Source organism: Pterocles gutturalis, unplaced genomic scaffold, assembly GCF_000699245.1.
Source record: "Pterocles gutturalis isolate BGI_N339 unplaced genomic scaffold, ASM69924v1 scaffold32242, whole genome shotgun sequence".
NCBI classification, from domain to species: Eukaryota; Metazoa; Chordata; class Aves; order Pterocliformes; family Pteroclidae; genus Pterocles; species Pterocles gutturalis.
The window spans coordinates 4,782-19,782 of NW_010113891.1; the positions used below are offsets into that span (position 1 = coordinate 4,782).

A 15,001-nucleotide genomic window follows, 5' to 3' on the forward strand; every position below is an offset into this window, starting at 1 on the left:
CTACACAGCCACTTCGGGATGAAGAAGGATGAATAGAAGACGCAGCTGAGTCCAACCCAGCTCTCTGTTCCCTTGTGTGACCTTGGACTATTTCCTTCAAACTTCTCTTTGGTTGTCCAAACTGTAAAATGGAGAAAAGCTCTTCACCTTTGGCATGTTATTGCCTTCCTCTGAAATGGCATTTACCTGAGTAAATATATTGACTCCCAGGGATCTTTTATTCTAAATGATATTATTCCCTTTCTCATCCTAGCTGGGAAAATGCAGGGGATATTCAAGAGAACCTCAAAAATATTTCACCAAACCCGTATTCTCCTATGGAAAAATATTCTTCTGGTGTGGAGGATGAAGACAGAAAGTTTTCAGGCAAGTATTGGTTCTTCCAAAGGGAAGTTAGGATTTCCACGACAAAATATTTTTGCATCACATTGTTTTTATACGAGGTGATACGTGAGACGCCTTGGCTGGTAATGTGGTTCTCTGGAAAATGTCAGCAGTTACGCTTCTTCCCATAACACGACCATATCACGGGATAGTAAGGGCTTGTTACAAAGCTGCTCTGTTGCTTTTGGTTGCTGATCCCATCTCCGTGCTGTGCAGAAGAACATAACGTCCAATTCACGATTACAGGTGTAAAGTGTAGGCAGACCTCATGGGCTCTGGTACTAAAAAAACATGGTTTTCACCTGGAACGTTCCTCATGTTTTCAAACCATTACACCTGTGAAGTAGCTCTTGCTCATTTACAGAAAGAAGGTGTTCATGGCCGGAGGAGCCATGATGAGAAAGGTCCCTGAAGACACTTTCCATTCCCCCAACCCCCAAGTCACTGTCACTCACCTTGACATTTCCTTCCTTCCATCTAGGAATGGATCACATCAGCGGTTTTCCTCTTAATTATACAAGCATCATCAAGTGTGATATCCCACTCCCCATGGCAAGAAATCCCTTACGGCTTCCTGGGACAATTAGACGATCCTGCCTTTAACACTACGGGAGTGACCCTGGCGTACACACCTGTGACAAATGCCACCAGGCGAATCATGAGCAAAGTGGCTTCGGATTCTGCAATGACGGGTAACGCTGCTCTTAAAGCCGGGTAGCTGCAGTGCTTGAACCCGCCTGGAGACTGGGGCACCTTGGTCTTCGTTGGGGTGGGGGAAGAAAAGGATCAGGACAATGCGATTTTTGAGGATACAGCTTGTGGCTGGTGCACATTTTCACGTTGTTGCATGGCTAATCAAAGTTTTGGCTGCCAAGGTTTTATTCTTTTTTTTTTTTTTTATGACAGGTGTAATAATAGAAGAGGTGGAAAATGAGAAAAAACTAGAAAGCAGAGGAATTTTGAAGGATGACTTCATTGGTGTCGTTTTCAAGGATGACTTCTCCTACTGTCTCAGATTTCAAGCCTACAGCGTGGTGCCTGCCAATGATGCCTTCGAACACATCGGTAATAAATGAAAGCAGAGAACTTGATTTTACATTTTAAAAACCGATTAGATGGGTCTCTCTGCTGCCATGCCACTAAGAAGTAATCAAGGCTGTATGTGCTCAGTGCTTCAAGAAAGATATTAATTAGGATTTGAGTTTTTGTTCACTTAGGAGGAAACAAACATCATGGAAGAAAATTTTAAGAACACATGCATGTTATCCACAGTTCTGGTTGTCCCTCTCCCTTCTATGTCTTACCAGGTCAAATCAAGCCCTAAAAATGAGCATCATGTGTGCACTAAAGTTTTTCTAACATATGGTGCATGGATATGCATTAAATACATTAAAACATCAGCCTGCACATACAGGCTGGCTAAAACGAAGTCTTGATTTTTGGCTCTTAGGTCAAATACATTTTCAACCCCCACACATAGACATAAACATATATATGTGGAAATATATAGATAAAATTCTTCATTTTTTTTTCCTTTCCCACAGATACCTGCACTGATTTTTTGTTAGGTGACTGCAAAGTCCCTTTGTACTGGTACTCGGGTTTCCTGTCAGTGCAGTCCAGCATCGATGCAGCAGTCATAGAAGTGAGTATGATCATGATGGAAAATATGTTTTCTGTTCTTTCTAGAGTTATCTGTAAAGTTAAAAACCCCCAAACCCTCAAGCAAAACCAACCAGACAAAAAAACCCAAACAACCCAGTTCATCTTCTCTGATCATCGACTTCTTAAGTACATAGTGTGATTCAAAAGTTAAAGAACGATAGATCATCTTGGTAAATTGCATCTTTCAGTTGGGTGCCAGAGATTTCCTGTCCTCTGTCAAAAATTAACAGTCAAAACCCAGCCAGGGAATGAGTCTGGGCTGTGGCTGACTTAGAGGTTGACAGGCCATTTGTGTCCATGTGTTGCCAGGCTTTCTTTTTTTCCCTCTTTTTTTTTTTTTCATTTTTTATTTGCAAGTCTGCAGGAAAAACCAAAGTAAAATTAATAGAAAAACTATTGCCAAAACTTTTTTCTTGCCTTTGAGGTTTTATTTTATCAGATTGGTCCATTTTGAAAAATAGAAATGAAGGATTCAATACAGACCAAACTGTGTTTTTCAGTGACGAGCTCTTCCATCATTAAAAATGCATCAGCTCCAAATGGAGTATTTACAGAGCAGTAAGGCTCCTGCCCTTTAGCTGTGATGTAATTTCTGTTCTGTTTCTATTCCATCTGGTTTTCAGGCTGTGCTTGCTCATGGCTTGAGGCAGTGTTAGTGTTTATTACACGGCAATACAAAAACATCCTAAATATTGGGGTTATTTGCCACTTGTAAATTTAACGTAATTGTTGACAAGCTAATCATTTTAATGCTTATTCTGATGTTGGCTGTTTCCTTACAGAAAATCCAATTAATGGCTAATTTCTTTTCTTCAGATGAAAACAAACCATTCCGTCTGGAACGAGATGAAGTCCCTTAGCGGCGTTCGCCTGAAGTCCCCCTTGATCAAGCCCGTGTATAAACTGGATTACGTCTGGTTCATTATTTACGTTATTTTGTGCTTCTCCCCGTATATGTACTTTTCATCCGTGAAAGTTATAAGAGAGAAAAAGAAGCTCAAGGTGTTAATGAGAGCGATGGGTTTGCAAGATATCGCATTCTGGTGAGTCTTCTAGAAATAAGCTGTGTCATTACAGGAATGACATTATCTTACATCTATAGGATGTATATGAGCTTTCGGGATGGATGTGGGTCTGGTACCACCGCTCAGCTGAGAAGCAGGAATTCCCCAGACCCCAGCAGCAGTCATTTGCAATTGTCTAACCGCTCGTCTGGGCTCTCTGAGACCAAAGTTTGCGTATCATTGAAGCAAAACCTTTGCTGCTTTTATCTGTAACTTACCATTTGCTGGAGGACCTTGGTTTCCAAGCACACTGCTCTGACACAGGATTTTTTTGTTGTTTTTTGTTGTACTTTGCTCTGCTCTCCTCCCCTCCAAAAAAAGAGGAGGAGCACTCTTCGTGTAGCAGAGATGCATAAAGCCAGGTTCTTGGAGCTGATGTGTTGCTGACCTCCAGGAAATGGGTGGGTACACATGGAAAACACTAAAAATTGAAGAAACAACCCATTTTGGAGAAAACTTCAAATGATGAAACAAAGGAGGGACATAGGGTCTATCAAAACAGGCTTCAAAACCGCCTGAGCAGGAGTATTTCCCGTCGTTAGGAAGAGCATGAGAATAAATGTCCCTGGCTGCAGAGCCTCTGCGTGGCTGCCCTGGGGCTCTTTGCGGCATCGTTGCATCTGCAGAGATTTGGGTGGGTGCAAGATGAGATATTTGCACCTTTCCAGTCTGGAAACTGTAAATGGAAGTGTATTTGGAATGACAAAGTGAATCGAAAAGATTGTGTCTTGTACTGGCCGTGTAATGGCATGTGCTGTCACGTGCAGAGGCAGAAATAACTGTGCCTTCCTTTGCAGGTTATCCTGGAGCTTGCTGTACACCGTTTACGTTTCAATAACGGCAAGTCTGCTGACACTGATCACGATTGAAGACATCATCCACAATCCCAGCTTTTTCGAAATATTTTTTTTTTATTTCTTCTATGGCATAGCATCTGTAAGTCTGCTTTTGTGGTTTTTTTCCCATTTCTTAGTCAAAACATCTAAAACTCCAAGGCTCCAGAGTATTTTAGGGCTGGCATTATGTGAGAAACTAAGAAAAACTTCTGCATTACCAGAGTTCATTGTTGTAGTTAGCAGGCTAATATATCACTCCTGTAACATTTTGGGAGATCCTGACTCGAAACCAGGGTAAAGAGAGGTGCGAACGCCGGTGTTAATGGGGAGGCTGATGCTGCGTGTCCCGGCGGCTGGGGCTGCCTTCTTGGGAGGCAGAGGGGGGGCAGAGCTGTCTGCCCCCGTAGACCTGCCCTAAATTTTAGCTGTCTGCTAAACAACACGAGCCTTGAGATGTGCCATGGGCATCTGCAGGGTACAACTGAATCTCAGATGGGTCTCTAATGTTGCTTGTTGGGTTTTCATGTAGTTTTGGGTTTTTTTTAGCTTGATGGCCAGCAGAAATGCATCCTCCTAATTCCTGATTTTCTCTACTGCAGATTCACTTCTGTTTCCTGCTCAGCTCGTTGCTAAAGCAGCCAAATATTGCCAGTTTCGTGGGATTTGTCCTTTACATCATCTTTGGATTGTTGGGCTTTTTGACATGGTTTGAAAAACTACCACCATCTTTGGAGTGGATTTTTAATCTCTTTAGTCCTTTTGCCTTTGTAGCTGGCATCTCAAAGGTATGTTCGAAAGAAAGCCAGCACATCATGAAAGTTCAGCCCAGAGCAAACATTCTGCTAGATAATAGTAGCTGTCGTGCATAATTTACATCGCCGTAACGACCCAGTCGTGCCCTGCCCTAGATGCTTTGTAAAAAGAATACTTGACTCCCAAACGCACATGCTAATTCGTGACAAGTATAGTTAAACTCTCAACTGCATCGTTAATTTTAGCAGCTTAAATTTTGATCTCTGGAAAATTATTGCAGCAGTGGGATGTGTCTGGTGGGTACCAAGATTTGCAAGAACCGTGAGCTCATGAAGTGCTGCCCCAGCAAATACTGCGTGCATCACTCTGCTGCTGTACTAACTCCTGCTGCGCGATTTTGAATTCAGCTTACTGAAGCACTTCTGATACTTGTGGTGATAATAAACTGTTGCCCTGCTTGGAGATCACGAGTGGGCATGGGCTTCTGGTGAAAATGGTCATGATGACACAGCAGCGGCTTGCACGTAGTATTTCTGGCTAAAGGAAGTGTTGCAACTGACTTGTGCTTTTTTTCCCCCCCATAGATCTTAAAATTAGAAAAATATGGACCAGGTTTTGCACGAGAATTGTACCCTTTCTTTAACCTATACATGATACTGACCCTTGACAGTGTTCTGTATTTGCTGTTGGCCATCTACTTTGATAAGGTTTTGCCTGGTAAGTAGAAATGTGAAAGAAAGAATACATATTTCCTTGCATTTTTTTTTTCTGTAATCCACTGCCCTCGTAGGGGGAAAGGTGCTAAAGAAGTGGCAGGATAGAGCTGAGAAAGCTGTAATCTATGTGGAGCAACAAAAAAGGTGTCTTGGTAGGGAGCTGGTGTGGAATGGCATCTTACCAGCAATGCCACACCACGTTATGTGAGGGGCTGAAAACCGCATTTACTGTATTCCTCAGGGAAAAAGTGGTTGGGACGAATCCTGTTTTCCCAGCAGCTGGGTGCATGTAGCTCCCTCATTTGGCCCTGCCTCAAAAACGAGCTCCAAAAGGAACATTAAGTCTTGCAGCAAGGCGCTGAGATCCTTTACGGCTACGCCAGCAGCCCTGAACACTGCGTTCAAAAGGATGTTGTAGGACTTGGCCTGATTTTTCTGTAACTTCTGGGCCCAAGGGGTGATCACGGAGGTCTTTGCTGTGCCTGTTCCCCACCTGCGTTTGCAGCTATGGCCGAGCAGTATCAGCTTTGCAGAACGTGCCGATGCTTTCATGCTGCCAAAGCCTGTATCCTGCAGCTGTAGAGGAGCAGGTGGCTGGATGTGGCGTTTACCAAAGTTGAGTTAACACATAGCAGTTTTTGGTTGATATTTCACCTTCTTGGTTTCTGAATCAGGCAAGTATGGAGTACCATATCCACCCGTGTTCTTCTTGAGACCGTCGTACTGGTTCAAGCCCCGGAGCGGGTACGTGGGGGTGCGAGCCGGCGGCGAGAAAAAGTCCTGGGCAATAGCACCGAGCCCATGCCTCCAGGCTTCAGTGGGAAGGAAGCAATCAGGTAAAGACTCTTGTAGACATGAACAATGTAATGCTACAGGTTGTATTTTATTCTGGATAGCACAGCTGTATTGCACTGGGGAAGGTTAGGCTGAGCCCTCTGACAGATGCTGTTGCTGCCCATTGCTTGTTCCTAGAAAGCAAATATAAATCAGGTGAAATAGTAGCAAGGTCACCGCTTTTAATTATATAGCCACGTGTTATCTCGTTCATTGAGTTTGACTTCAAAACCTTTTAAACATCGTTTAGGAAAGTACATTAGTTAATTCTGCTTTGAAGTGTACAAGAAATGAATTATATTATTATATTATTATAGGGACATGGTTTAGTGAGTTAGGTGGTGTTGGGTTGGACTTGATGATCCTTGAGGTCTCTTCCAACCTTAATGATTCTATGATTCTATATAAAGCCATTCCTTCAGATGGATTTACCCTAACCCCTGATGGTAGCGAGCAGGACCAGTCTGAGGAGGAGGTTGAGAAGTATTCTTCCAATAGTTTTTGAAGGTTACTTTGGGGCAGAGGAAACATGCTAAAATCGCGATATTAAATAGTAATGACTTGCTTACCTTTCCTTTAGAATAAATAATATTAAAAAAATATACAAGAAGAAGGACAAAAGGACTGAAGCATTATGGGGTAAGAGAGGTTTTGTAACTCTTTTAATTTTGTTTTTCACTAGATACAAACCCAAACTGTTTTCAGATGTACTGGATGTACTTATTTCTGCCTCCAGCACTGCTAAAATACATTATGCAGTGGTTATTTCTGCTGGGGTAAATTACTGGCAAATTTCTACCAGGTTGTTATCTTCCTGCTCGCTCCGGGAAAATTACTGTTTATTATTTCTTGCAAGAGCAGAAGTCTCCTTAAAAGCTGTGGGGTTTGCAGCCGTGAACAACTCTGAAAATGCCCTCTCCAACCTCCCTTACAAAATGTAAACTATTTTGGGCAAACAAAACTTGGGGATTTGGTCCCTGGCTATAGTTGAGTCTCCTGTTGCTGGCTGAGCGGATGCTCCACGCGCATCTGCTAGCTGTGGGGATGCAAGTCGTTGGCACGGTCATAGCGTCGTCATGGGATATTTGTTAAATACCTTTGCTTAATAAGAACTCCAGGTGACAGTGAAAATATTAACATGGTCTCAAAGGTTTATAGTGAGTAAAAAACCACCAACCCAAACAACACACAAAAACAAAAAATAAGTAATTTTAAAAAAAAAAAAAAGGAAATGAGGTAGCAAAGTCTGGCTGTTTTGAAATAACTCTTGAAATTTCACCTGTTGGAAAGGCTATGGGCTCTTCTCTTTCTGTGGACTCTGTCTTGAACCACGCTAAAATAGAATTTATGAACCTTGTAGAAAACAGAGGTCAAAATTCTTTAAATATCAAGATGAATACACTTGTTCCCTCAATTCAATCAAAACACGACTGCGAGTTGCTCACTAAGTTTAGCCCCAGCTTCTGAAGATGCAATTCGGGGTTTTGGATCGGCATTTTTGCCTCTCAGCTTCAAAAAAACCAATGCTCTTCTGTCATACTTGGCAGCTAGCTACAGTCTATTCCTCTCCCAGACTTCCATCCTGATGTTATCCTATTTCTGTTCTAGGTTTGTCCTTAAATATTTATGAAGGCCAGATCACTGCAGTGCTTGGTCACAGTGGGTCTGGAAAAACCACTCTCCTAAATGTGCTCAGTGGATTTTCCAAGCCTTCAGCAGGTAAGACGATGGACTTGAATGCTGAGCAGGAGAAGCTGTTTGTTTTTTCAGGTGTATGAGGGTAAAGATGCAAAAAAGCAAGTGTTCCCCTCGGTTATTCAGCCTGGCTCGCTGTCAGCGCAGATTGCTCCTTTGAGCTTCAGCGCTGATGCATCCCTTTGGACACGCTCACGTGTGCAAACAAACACAGGTGGTTGTTCCTCCATCTGGATGGCCTGATGTTCTCCATGAGCTGCACACCTATAGGAAATATGTTTTAGTTCTTAAGGGAGAGATTTGGTGCTCTGAAATATTTGTGAGTGGTATGAAAGCTTTGGACAGCACAAAGTTATTTTGGCTTTTTTTTTTTTTTTTAAACATTTGAGAACCACCCACGATGCTGGAATTCATGTCAGAGGTACGAGCACAAAGCGATGTGTTTTCTCCTTGTAACTGGGAAATACTGGACAGTATGGAATTTGCTTCATTCATTCCTGTGTGCAGGTTCTGCGATGCTCTACAACTACAAAGTGGCTGAAGTAGAGGATATGGAAGGAATTCAGGCAATGGTTGGGATTTGCCCCCAGTTTAATTTGCATTTTGAAGCCTTAACAGTGAAGGAAAACTTGAGAATTTTTGCTCACGTCAAGGGGATTCAAAGGAAGGAAGTAGAGCAAGAGGTTGGTATGTGCTTGTCTGATCTTTGTTTTACAGCATCTTGGACACTTTGAGCTTTCTTTATGAAAGATTAACACCGGCATCTTCTTTTGTGGAAATGAGAACAACCCTAATTTAGGGGATGTCTTTTTATTTTTTCAGTTCTTTCTTATCCTTGTGTCATAAGAGTTAGAATTCAGATTTGCAGTACTTATCTCTAAGCAAAGTCATTTAAAATAGAGAAGTTTAAAATCTTGAAATTATACCCTCCTGTACTGTGTGTAGCCATGTAAGAATTAAAATCAGTGCTTTGGAAATCTGGCTCTTTTTTTTTTTTATATTACCAAGGTGCAGAATGTTCTCCTGATGTTGGACCTCACTGACCTTCAGGATGTCCGTGCCGATACTCTGAGTGGGGGACAAAAAAGAAAATTGTCTCTTGGAATTGCACTTTTAGGGAATCCCCAGGTAGGGACTGATCATATTTATACACACCCAACGCGTGCTGCTTTAACACATAGGTTTGGATTTTGATTTGACACACTGACATTTGTACTTTTTCCCTGGCACTCCAAGTCTGCTGACCTACTCATTCCCTTGGGATCAAGGAATCTAGGTCAATGAGAACTGTATTTTAAATGAAACGGGTAATAATATTGTAACAGGAGAAAGAGCAATAAAAATGGCAGGTATTTGAGGATGCATTTTATTCTCAGAGTGAGACCATAAAAAGCATGAAATGAAATTATGTGAGTGTGGAAATGCTGGCTTGGACACGTGGAGGTCTGACCTTGTTCGCCTTTGCAGGTGTTGCTTTTAGATGAGCCAACGGCCGGGTTGGATCCCTGCGCCCGACACCACGTGTGGAGCCTCCTGAAGGAGCGCCAGGCTGGACGCGTGACGCTCTTCACCACCCAGTGCATGGCGGAGGCCGATGCTCATGCTGGTGAGCCCGGATTTTCACACTGTGGTTGACCCCATGGTTTGCAAACAAGAGTTTCCCATTGCAGAGCCCACCTATGGATCCTGCCACCATGCAGTCCGTGCCCGTTGGACGCATTTTGTCTGATAGCGACCACTCAACCTGGGCTGGGCAAAGGCTAAAGCTGGGCTGACCTGTCCATCCGAGACCTTGCTCATGCTCTGCTTCAGGATGAAGCAGTTGCATGTTATCTGGATGTACCACTAACAGCACCCGCACAAATTAGTGATATTGTTCGAATTAATATCTTTCCTATTTTCTTATTGCTCCCGGGCTGCATGGGAACTTTTCCACAAGCCTGTAAGAATGCATCATTAAAAGATTAACCTTGGTGCTTAGGAGAAAGGCAGCAGTTCAAAAAGAAAAAAAAAAAAAAACCTTCAGCACTGGCTGGGTTTTATTCCTCTGAGAGTTCAGAAGGAGCAGGGTGAGGTCAGTCTACTGCACTGTTATAAATCCTCCCTAAATCCTTTGTGTTCATACCTCCTTAGATCGGAAAGCTTTTCTCTCAAATGGGAGATTACAGTGTGTTGGCTCATCTCTGTACTTGAAGCGAAAATGGGGAATTGGCTATCACTTAAGGTAAATCCTCTTCTTTTTGTTCATCACTCTTTTTATGAAAAGCTTTTATTTGATGTATTTTCTTGTCGAGTCTGTGTCTCTGTAGAGTTTCTATATAGAGTAATAGAAATCTTGTCAATTCATTTTTGAAGACTTTTGGGGCTGCCAAGAATCTCTTGCTTTGGATAGCAAGATGATTTTCTTTGGAATCCAATCTTGACAGCTCTGAGCATACAGCTAAAATGACTTTGCAACCTCCCTCGCTGCTGAAAGAGGACCAGAGGAAGATGAATTGCAATTTCCACGTCTTCTGTGGTGCCAGAGTAATGACTTTAATGTAAAGTTGTTTTTCTTTGGATTTGAATTTCTGTGTTCTTGGTTTGGCAATATTGGCCAGGATCATTTATTCTTAACCTCAACTATTTTTTGCGTGCATGGCAAAACCAGGGGCACTGCAGATGTCTGTAAAAATTCCCACTGAAATGCTGCCCCGTTTCAGAGCTTTCCCCACAGCTTGAAGAATGACTTCTGGCTTTGTATTTGAGATGGATGATGCATGTATTTTTTTTTTTTTCTCATTTAATATTATAGCAATTGCTTTTTAACACAAACAGGATGCGCATCAATGGCCTGTGTGACCCTGAGCGTACATCCTCCCTGGTCAGACAGCACATCCCCGATGCCGTGCTCAAAGGGCAGAAGGAGGATGAGCTGAGTTACATGTTACCTCTGGAAAACACCGACAGCTTCCCAGGTAAGAAAAGCCTGGCGTTGTGTCAGTGTTGTAAAGGGAAACCAAGTGGTGGGGAAAGCAGAAAGCAAAGTTGCTGTGAAGGGAATAAATATATTCCCCTGTCCATGCTGGAGGGGATTAGGGAGCCCAGAGCTGCATAGACATCAGCCTTAAAGAAAAACCTCTAATGGACACGCTGGTGTCAGTGCTGCAGGTGAACAAAAGAAAGTCCACCAACTACAAAGTAAAATCCACCGAGTCTCCTCTGGTTTCAGGATGAGATTTCTCCCACCAGGAAGGCCCATGGTAGTCAAGAAATCTGAATCTTCTCCTTACCTCTGAAGAGCAGGATAATTTTACTGTGGCTTTTAAATGATGGAAATTAATGATGCGAATGCTAGAGAGTACGTTCATCGTGCCAGTCTGTTCCTGCCTTGGTCGCTGGGCTCAGTCTGGCTGTTTCTGTCGTGCAGATCTGTTCAGCCATCTCGAGAGCAGTCGTCTGCAGGGGGTTGTTAATTATGAGGTTAGCAGGACAACCCTGGAAGATGTTTTCCTGAAGCTGGAGGGTGAGGAAGCCATTGGTCAAGAAGGTAAAACACTGACTCTCATTTGCAAGTGTGGCACAATTCATGTTCCACAGATACATATCTTTTAACTGAATATCTCCTGAGTTTCTGTTAAATGTGAATTTTTGGTGGGTTTTGGTAGGTGAAGGGTTGCAGTTGTATTCAGTTTTCCTTTAGTGAAGGATATCTTTTTGAAGAAGTCTAGATGATTCAGTCTTGACTTCCCACAGGCTTGTAAGCACATGAATTAAGACTGATGTTGGAAGGGTATTTGCTTTTTAAAGGTATACTGCCCAGACCGGGAGGTGGGAAGAGATAAACTAGCCAGAAGGCATCTCAGAAGGCCAGTGAAGGTGTTGCATGTGTTGCCATACAAGCCCAGGTTCAGCCAGTCTGAATTCACCAATGTAAATTATGGTCTGGGTAAATGATGGCCCCTCTTCTCTGCCCTTATTTCTTTTCTGGATGAAAATGAAAGCATTCCTCTGTTCAGAACAGAAGATCCTTGTTGATGGTTTGCACTTAAATGTGTCCTTTGGATGCCCTTTGTGGATAATGATGTTTCTTGTGGTGAACACGCAGAAGACGGAGACCTGGAGGAGAGGGACCAAAGCCTCCTGGTTTCTTCCGAAGAGGAGAGTGTGGCAGGGAGTGGGATGGCACTCTGGAGGCAGCAAGTGTGTGCCGTGATGAGAGTTCGCTTCTTCAAACTAAAGCATGACGGAAAGTTGCTCAGGTCCATGTAAGTATGGGGGCTGTTTCCTGGGCTGCAGCCCTCAGGCTGGCTCGGTGCTTTCCAAAGGACTGAATCATTCCCTTGAGGGACTGAGGGAAGGCTGAAATGCTAGTGGAGATGTTTGGAAGCTAAGATTTAGGTGGGAAATGTTTAAACGCTGCAGTAATATGGACAGTTAGAATTTCCTGGTAGAACTCTGAATTGCTTAAGTTGTGAATTTCCCCTTGCCTTTCTCAACACAGATCACACAGTTAACGGTGGAGTTCCCTGGACCCACTTATGGTCTGTTTTTCCGTCCAGATTGCTGTTCTTTGGAGGATTTATCCTTCCAATGCTTGTGATTTCCATTGGACTTCAACTGTGGAACTACTCCAGTGACTGGGAAATCACAGCTAGCTCCTATTTTCTTCCCACTGAAGCGAAAATTCAAAACAAGTCGACGAATCTTCTCATTCTCAATGATACAGGTGAAGAAGAGCGTGTGATGTTGGTTCACTTTCTGCACCACTCTGAGTCCTCTTAGAGTGGATAGACCAGCCTTGCCTTACTCTTTCTGTACGTTCCTTTGTATATTTGTGGCTTTGGGAAGTGTTTTCTCTTGAGCAAAAGCAAATCCAATTTTAGTGATAATATCTGAATAGCTGATATTTAAAATAGCAATGAATGAGGCAAATTAAACAAAAAAAAAGGCAAAACAAACTATGGAAACATACATTGTGTTTAACCAGTTAATTAAAATAGAAAAAAAATAGAGACAATATAAGTTTGCTTAGATTCTAAATGATTTATTTTTTAATATACCTCTGCTTTGCAAGTGGGAACCTGTCTGTAAGAAACTGTTTATATTTAAAGAAAAATCTGTAATTATTCTAATTTCTGTCCTTGACTTAATTTCAGGATCAGAAATTGAGGATTTCATTGCTGCTTTGAAGACTCAAAACATAATCCCAGAAATAAGTCTTGAGAAAAACATCACAAGCATTCCACTACATAATGGAGCTATAAAAATATCCCTGGAAGGCAAGGTGAGTGATATTTTTTTTTCATCTTTCATCCTGCATGTCAACAGGATTTTCTCAAATGTGTTTAAATGAGGCACGGCGAAATACACGCACCAGCAAAAGGGAGAATATTTATTTGACAGATTAAATATTATTGGTAACGCTGTTTGTGAGAAAGTAGGATTATTTTTTTCCATTGTATGCTTTTCTAGAGTGATCTTTAAAAAAAAAAAAAAAAAGCATTAAAGCAAGTCCTTTGTGCTTTTCTCCAGAAATCACTGTCTGTATCGATCATTTTGCTTGCTGTACCTATTAATGCCATGTTCCCGCTCTTCAGCAAAGCCGTCTGATTGCATTGCTCACTGCTTTTCTCTAAACCCCTCGCTGCGGTCAGCTCCTCCTCACACCTCTCAGGGGTGTGAAAGTAACGTCTTTTGCTCTTACGTCTTCAGAGCTACCGGTTCACGGCCATGTGCAGTGCAGAACCCATCAACTGTTTCCCCCTGCTCGTGAATATCCTCAGCAACACCTTCCTAAGGCTCTTCAATTCCACTGCACGCATCCGCGTCTGGAGCAACCCCTTTCGTAGCGTGAGTGTCCCTCCTGTCTTGGTGACAATTAATTAAAGTAACCGTGCTGGAGCGATAAGGACTGGATGGGCTGGAAATCTGGGTGGATGAGCAATCGCCTAGGGCTGGTGGTCCAACTGCTGGCCAGTTCCTGGGGGCATTTCTCAGCAGCTAATACCAGGGCTATTTAATGAAGATTTCTTCTGCACTGTTTAAGAGTTCTGTCGGGTTTCAGTGCCATAAGACACTTAAGCTTATGGCAATATGTAATACTTGCAAGCCCTGCCTTGCTTCAGCATCTATATGGCAATAATCAGCATCAAAAAGATGGTCTCTATCCTCAACAATTAGGCAAAAATTATTTGAATTCCTGTAAAATCTTTTCTTTATTATTATTGCTTTATTTTGTGTTCTTAAATTATTTACCATAAGTGTTACTGCTCACTTCCATGTTTACTCATCCTATGAGCATCGACCTCGCCAGATTTTTCCCTGCGCAATCGTTCGTTACTGGTGACTTCTGAATTTCTCTTCTGCAGATACAAAGCTCAGAAATGAAGAGTGATTTTTTTTTCATCTGTCTCAGCTACCTGCTGATTTTGGCTGCTGGTTTGCCTCCTCACTTTGCAGTGAGCAGCATGGAGGATTACAAGGTAAGAAGCATGTGCGGAAAATGGTCTTATGCAAGATGCGAATGCAAATACGATGTCTCTGGAGAGCAGTTCTTGTGCCACTAATGGTTTTAAGCTGAAAGAGGGAAGATTTAGGTGAGATATTAGGAAGAAATGTTTTCCTGTGCGGGGGGTGAGGCAGTGGCCCAGGTTGCCCAGAGAAGCTGTGGATGCCCCATCCCTGGAGGGGTTCAAGGCCAGGCTGGATGAGGCTTTGGGCAACCTGGGCCAGTGGGCGGGGTCCCTGCCCATGGCAGGGATGTTGTAACTCAATGGTCTTTAAGGTCCTTTCCAACCCAAACCATCCTGTGATTCTATGATTTCTAGGTAGGATGCTAGAAGAGGTACAGCCATGCTAGCACAATGTTGTACCAAAGCATGTTCTCAGGGAATCAGCTGCGGCTCAGAACAATTTGGGTGTTAATAATTTTGGGGTCCAGAGGGTTTTTATTTTTTTCCTTTCTAAGAATGATGTGTTTTTAAAGTAGAACTAAGGAAGAATTGAAAGTGCTTGGAGAGGAAGACTCAGCCAGGGAAGGGAGGAGTGAGGGTAATGGAAGAAGAGGATGAGG

The 15,001-nt window shown here is 42.7% G+C and overlaps 1 protein-coding gene across 1 annotated transcript in view; it reads left to right on the forward strand.

Annotated features, from left to right (window-relative positions):
* Positions 1 to 253: 253 nt before the first annotated feature.
* The window catches only part of LOC104462649 (ATP-binding cassette sub-family A member 9-like), a gene marked incomplete at its 5' end in the record, with an annotated part of 22,318 nt that continues 7,570 nt past the window's right edge, over positions 254 to 15,001 (forward strand). Inside the window, 23 exon segments of the mRNA XM_010074684.1 lie at positions 254 to 366; positions 866 to 1,076; positions 1,291 to 1,449; positions 1,929 to 2,029; positions 2,866 to 3,092; positions 3,911 to 4,049; positions 4,549 to 4,734; positions 5,287 to 5,419; positions 6,093 to 6,182; positions 6,185 to 6,254; positions 6,833 to 6,891; positions 7,861 to 7,971; positions 8,455 to 8,630; positions 8,956 to 9,075; positions 9,415 to 9,553; positions 10,081 to 10,171; positions 10,765 to 10,904; positions 11,357 to 11,476; positions 12,035 to 12,194; positions 12,489 to 12,655; positions 13,086 to 13,213; positions 13,642 to 13,779; positions 14,298 to 14,411. Coding sequence (XP_010072986.1) covers positions 254 to 366; positions 866 to 1,076; positions 1,291 to 1,449; positions 1,929 to 2,029; positions 2,866 to 3,092; positions 3,911 to 4,049; positions 4,549 to 4,734; positions 5,287 to 5,419; positions 6,093 to 6,182; positions 6,185 to 6,254; positions 6,833 to 6,891; positions 7,861 to 7,971; positions 8,455 to 8,630; positions 8,956 to 9,075; positions 9,415 to 9,553; positions 10,081 to 10,171; positions 10,765 to 10,904; positions 11,357 to 11,476; positions 12,035 to 12,194; positions 12,489 to 12,655; positions 13,086 to 13,213; positions 13,642 to 13,779; positions 14,298 to 14,411 — 3,092 coding nt within the window.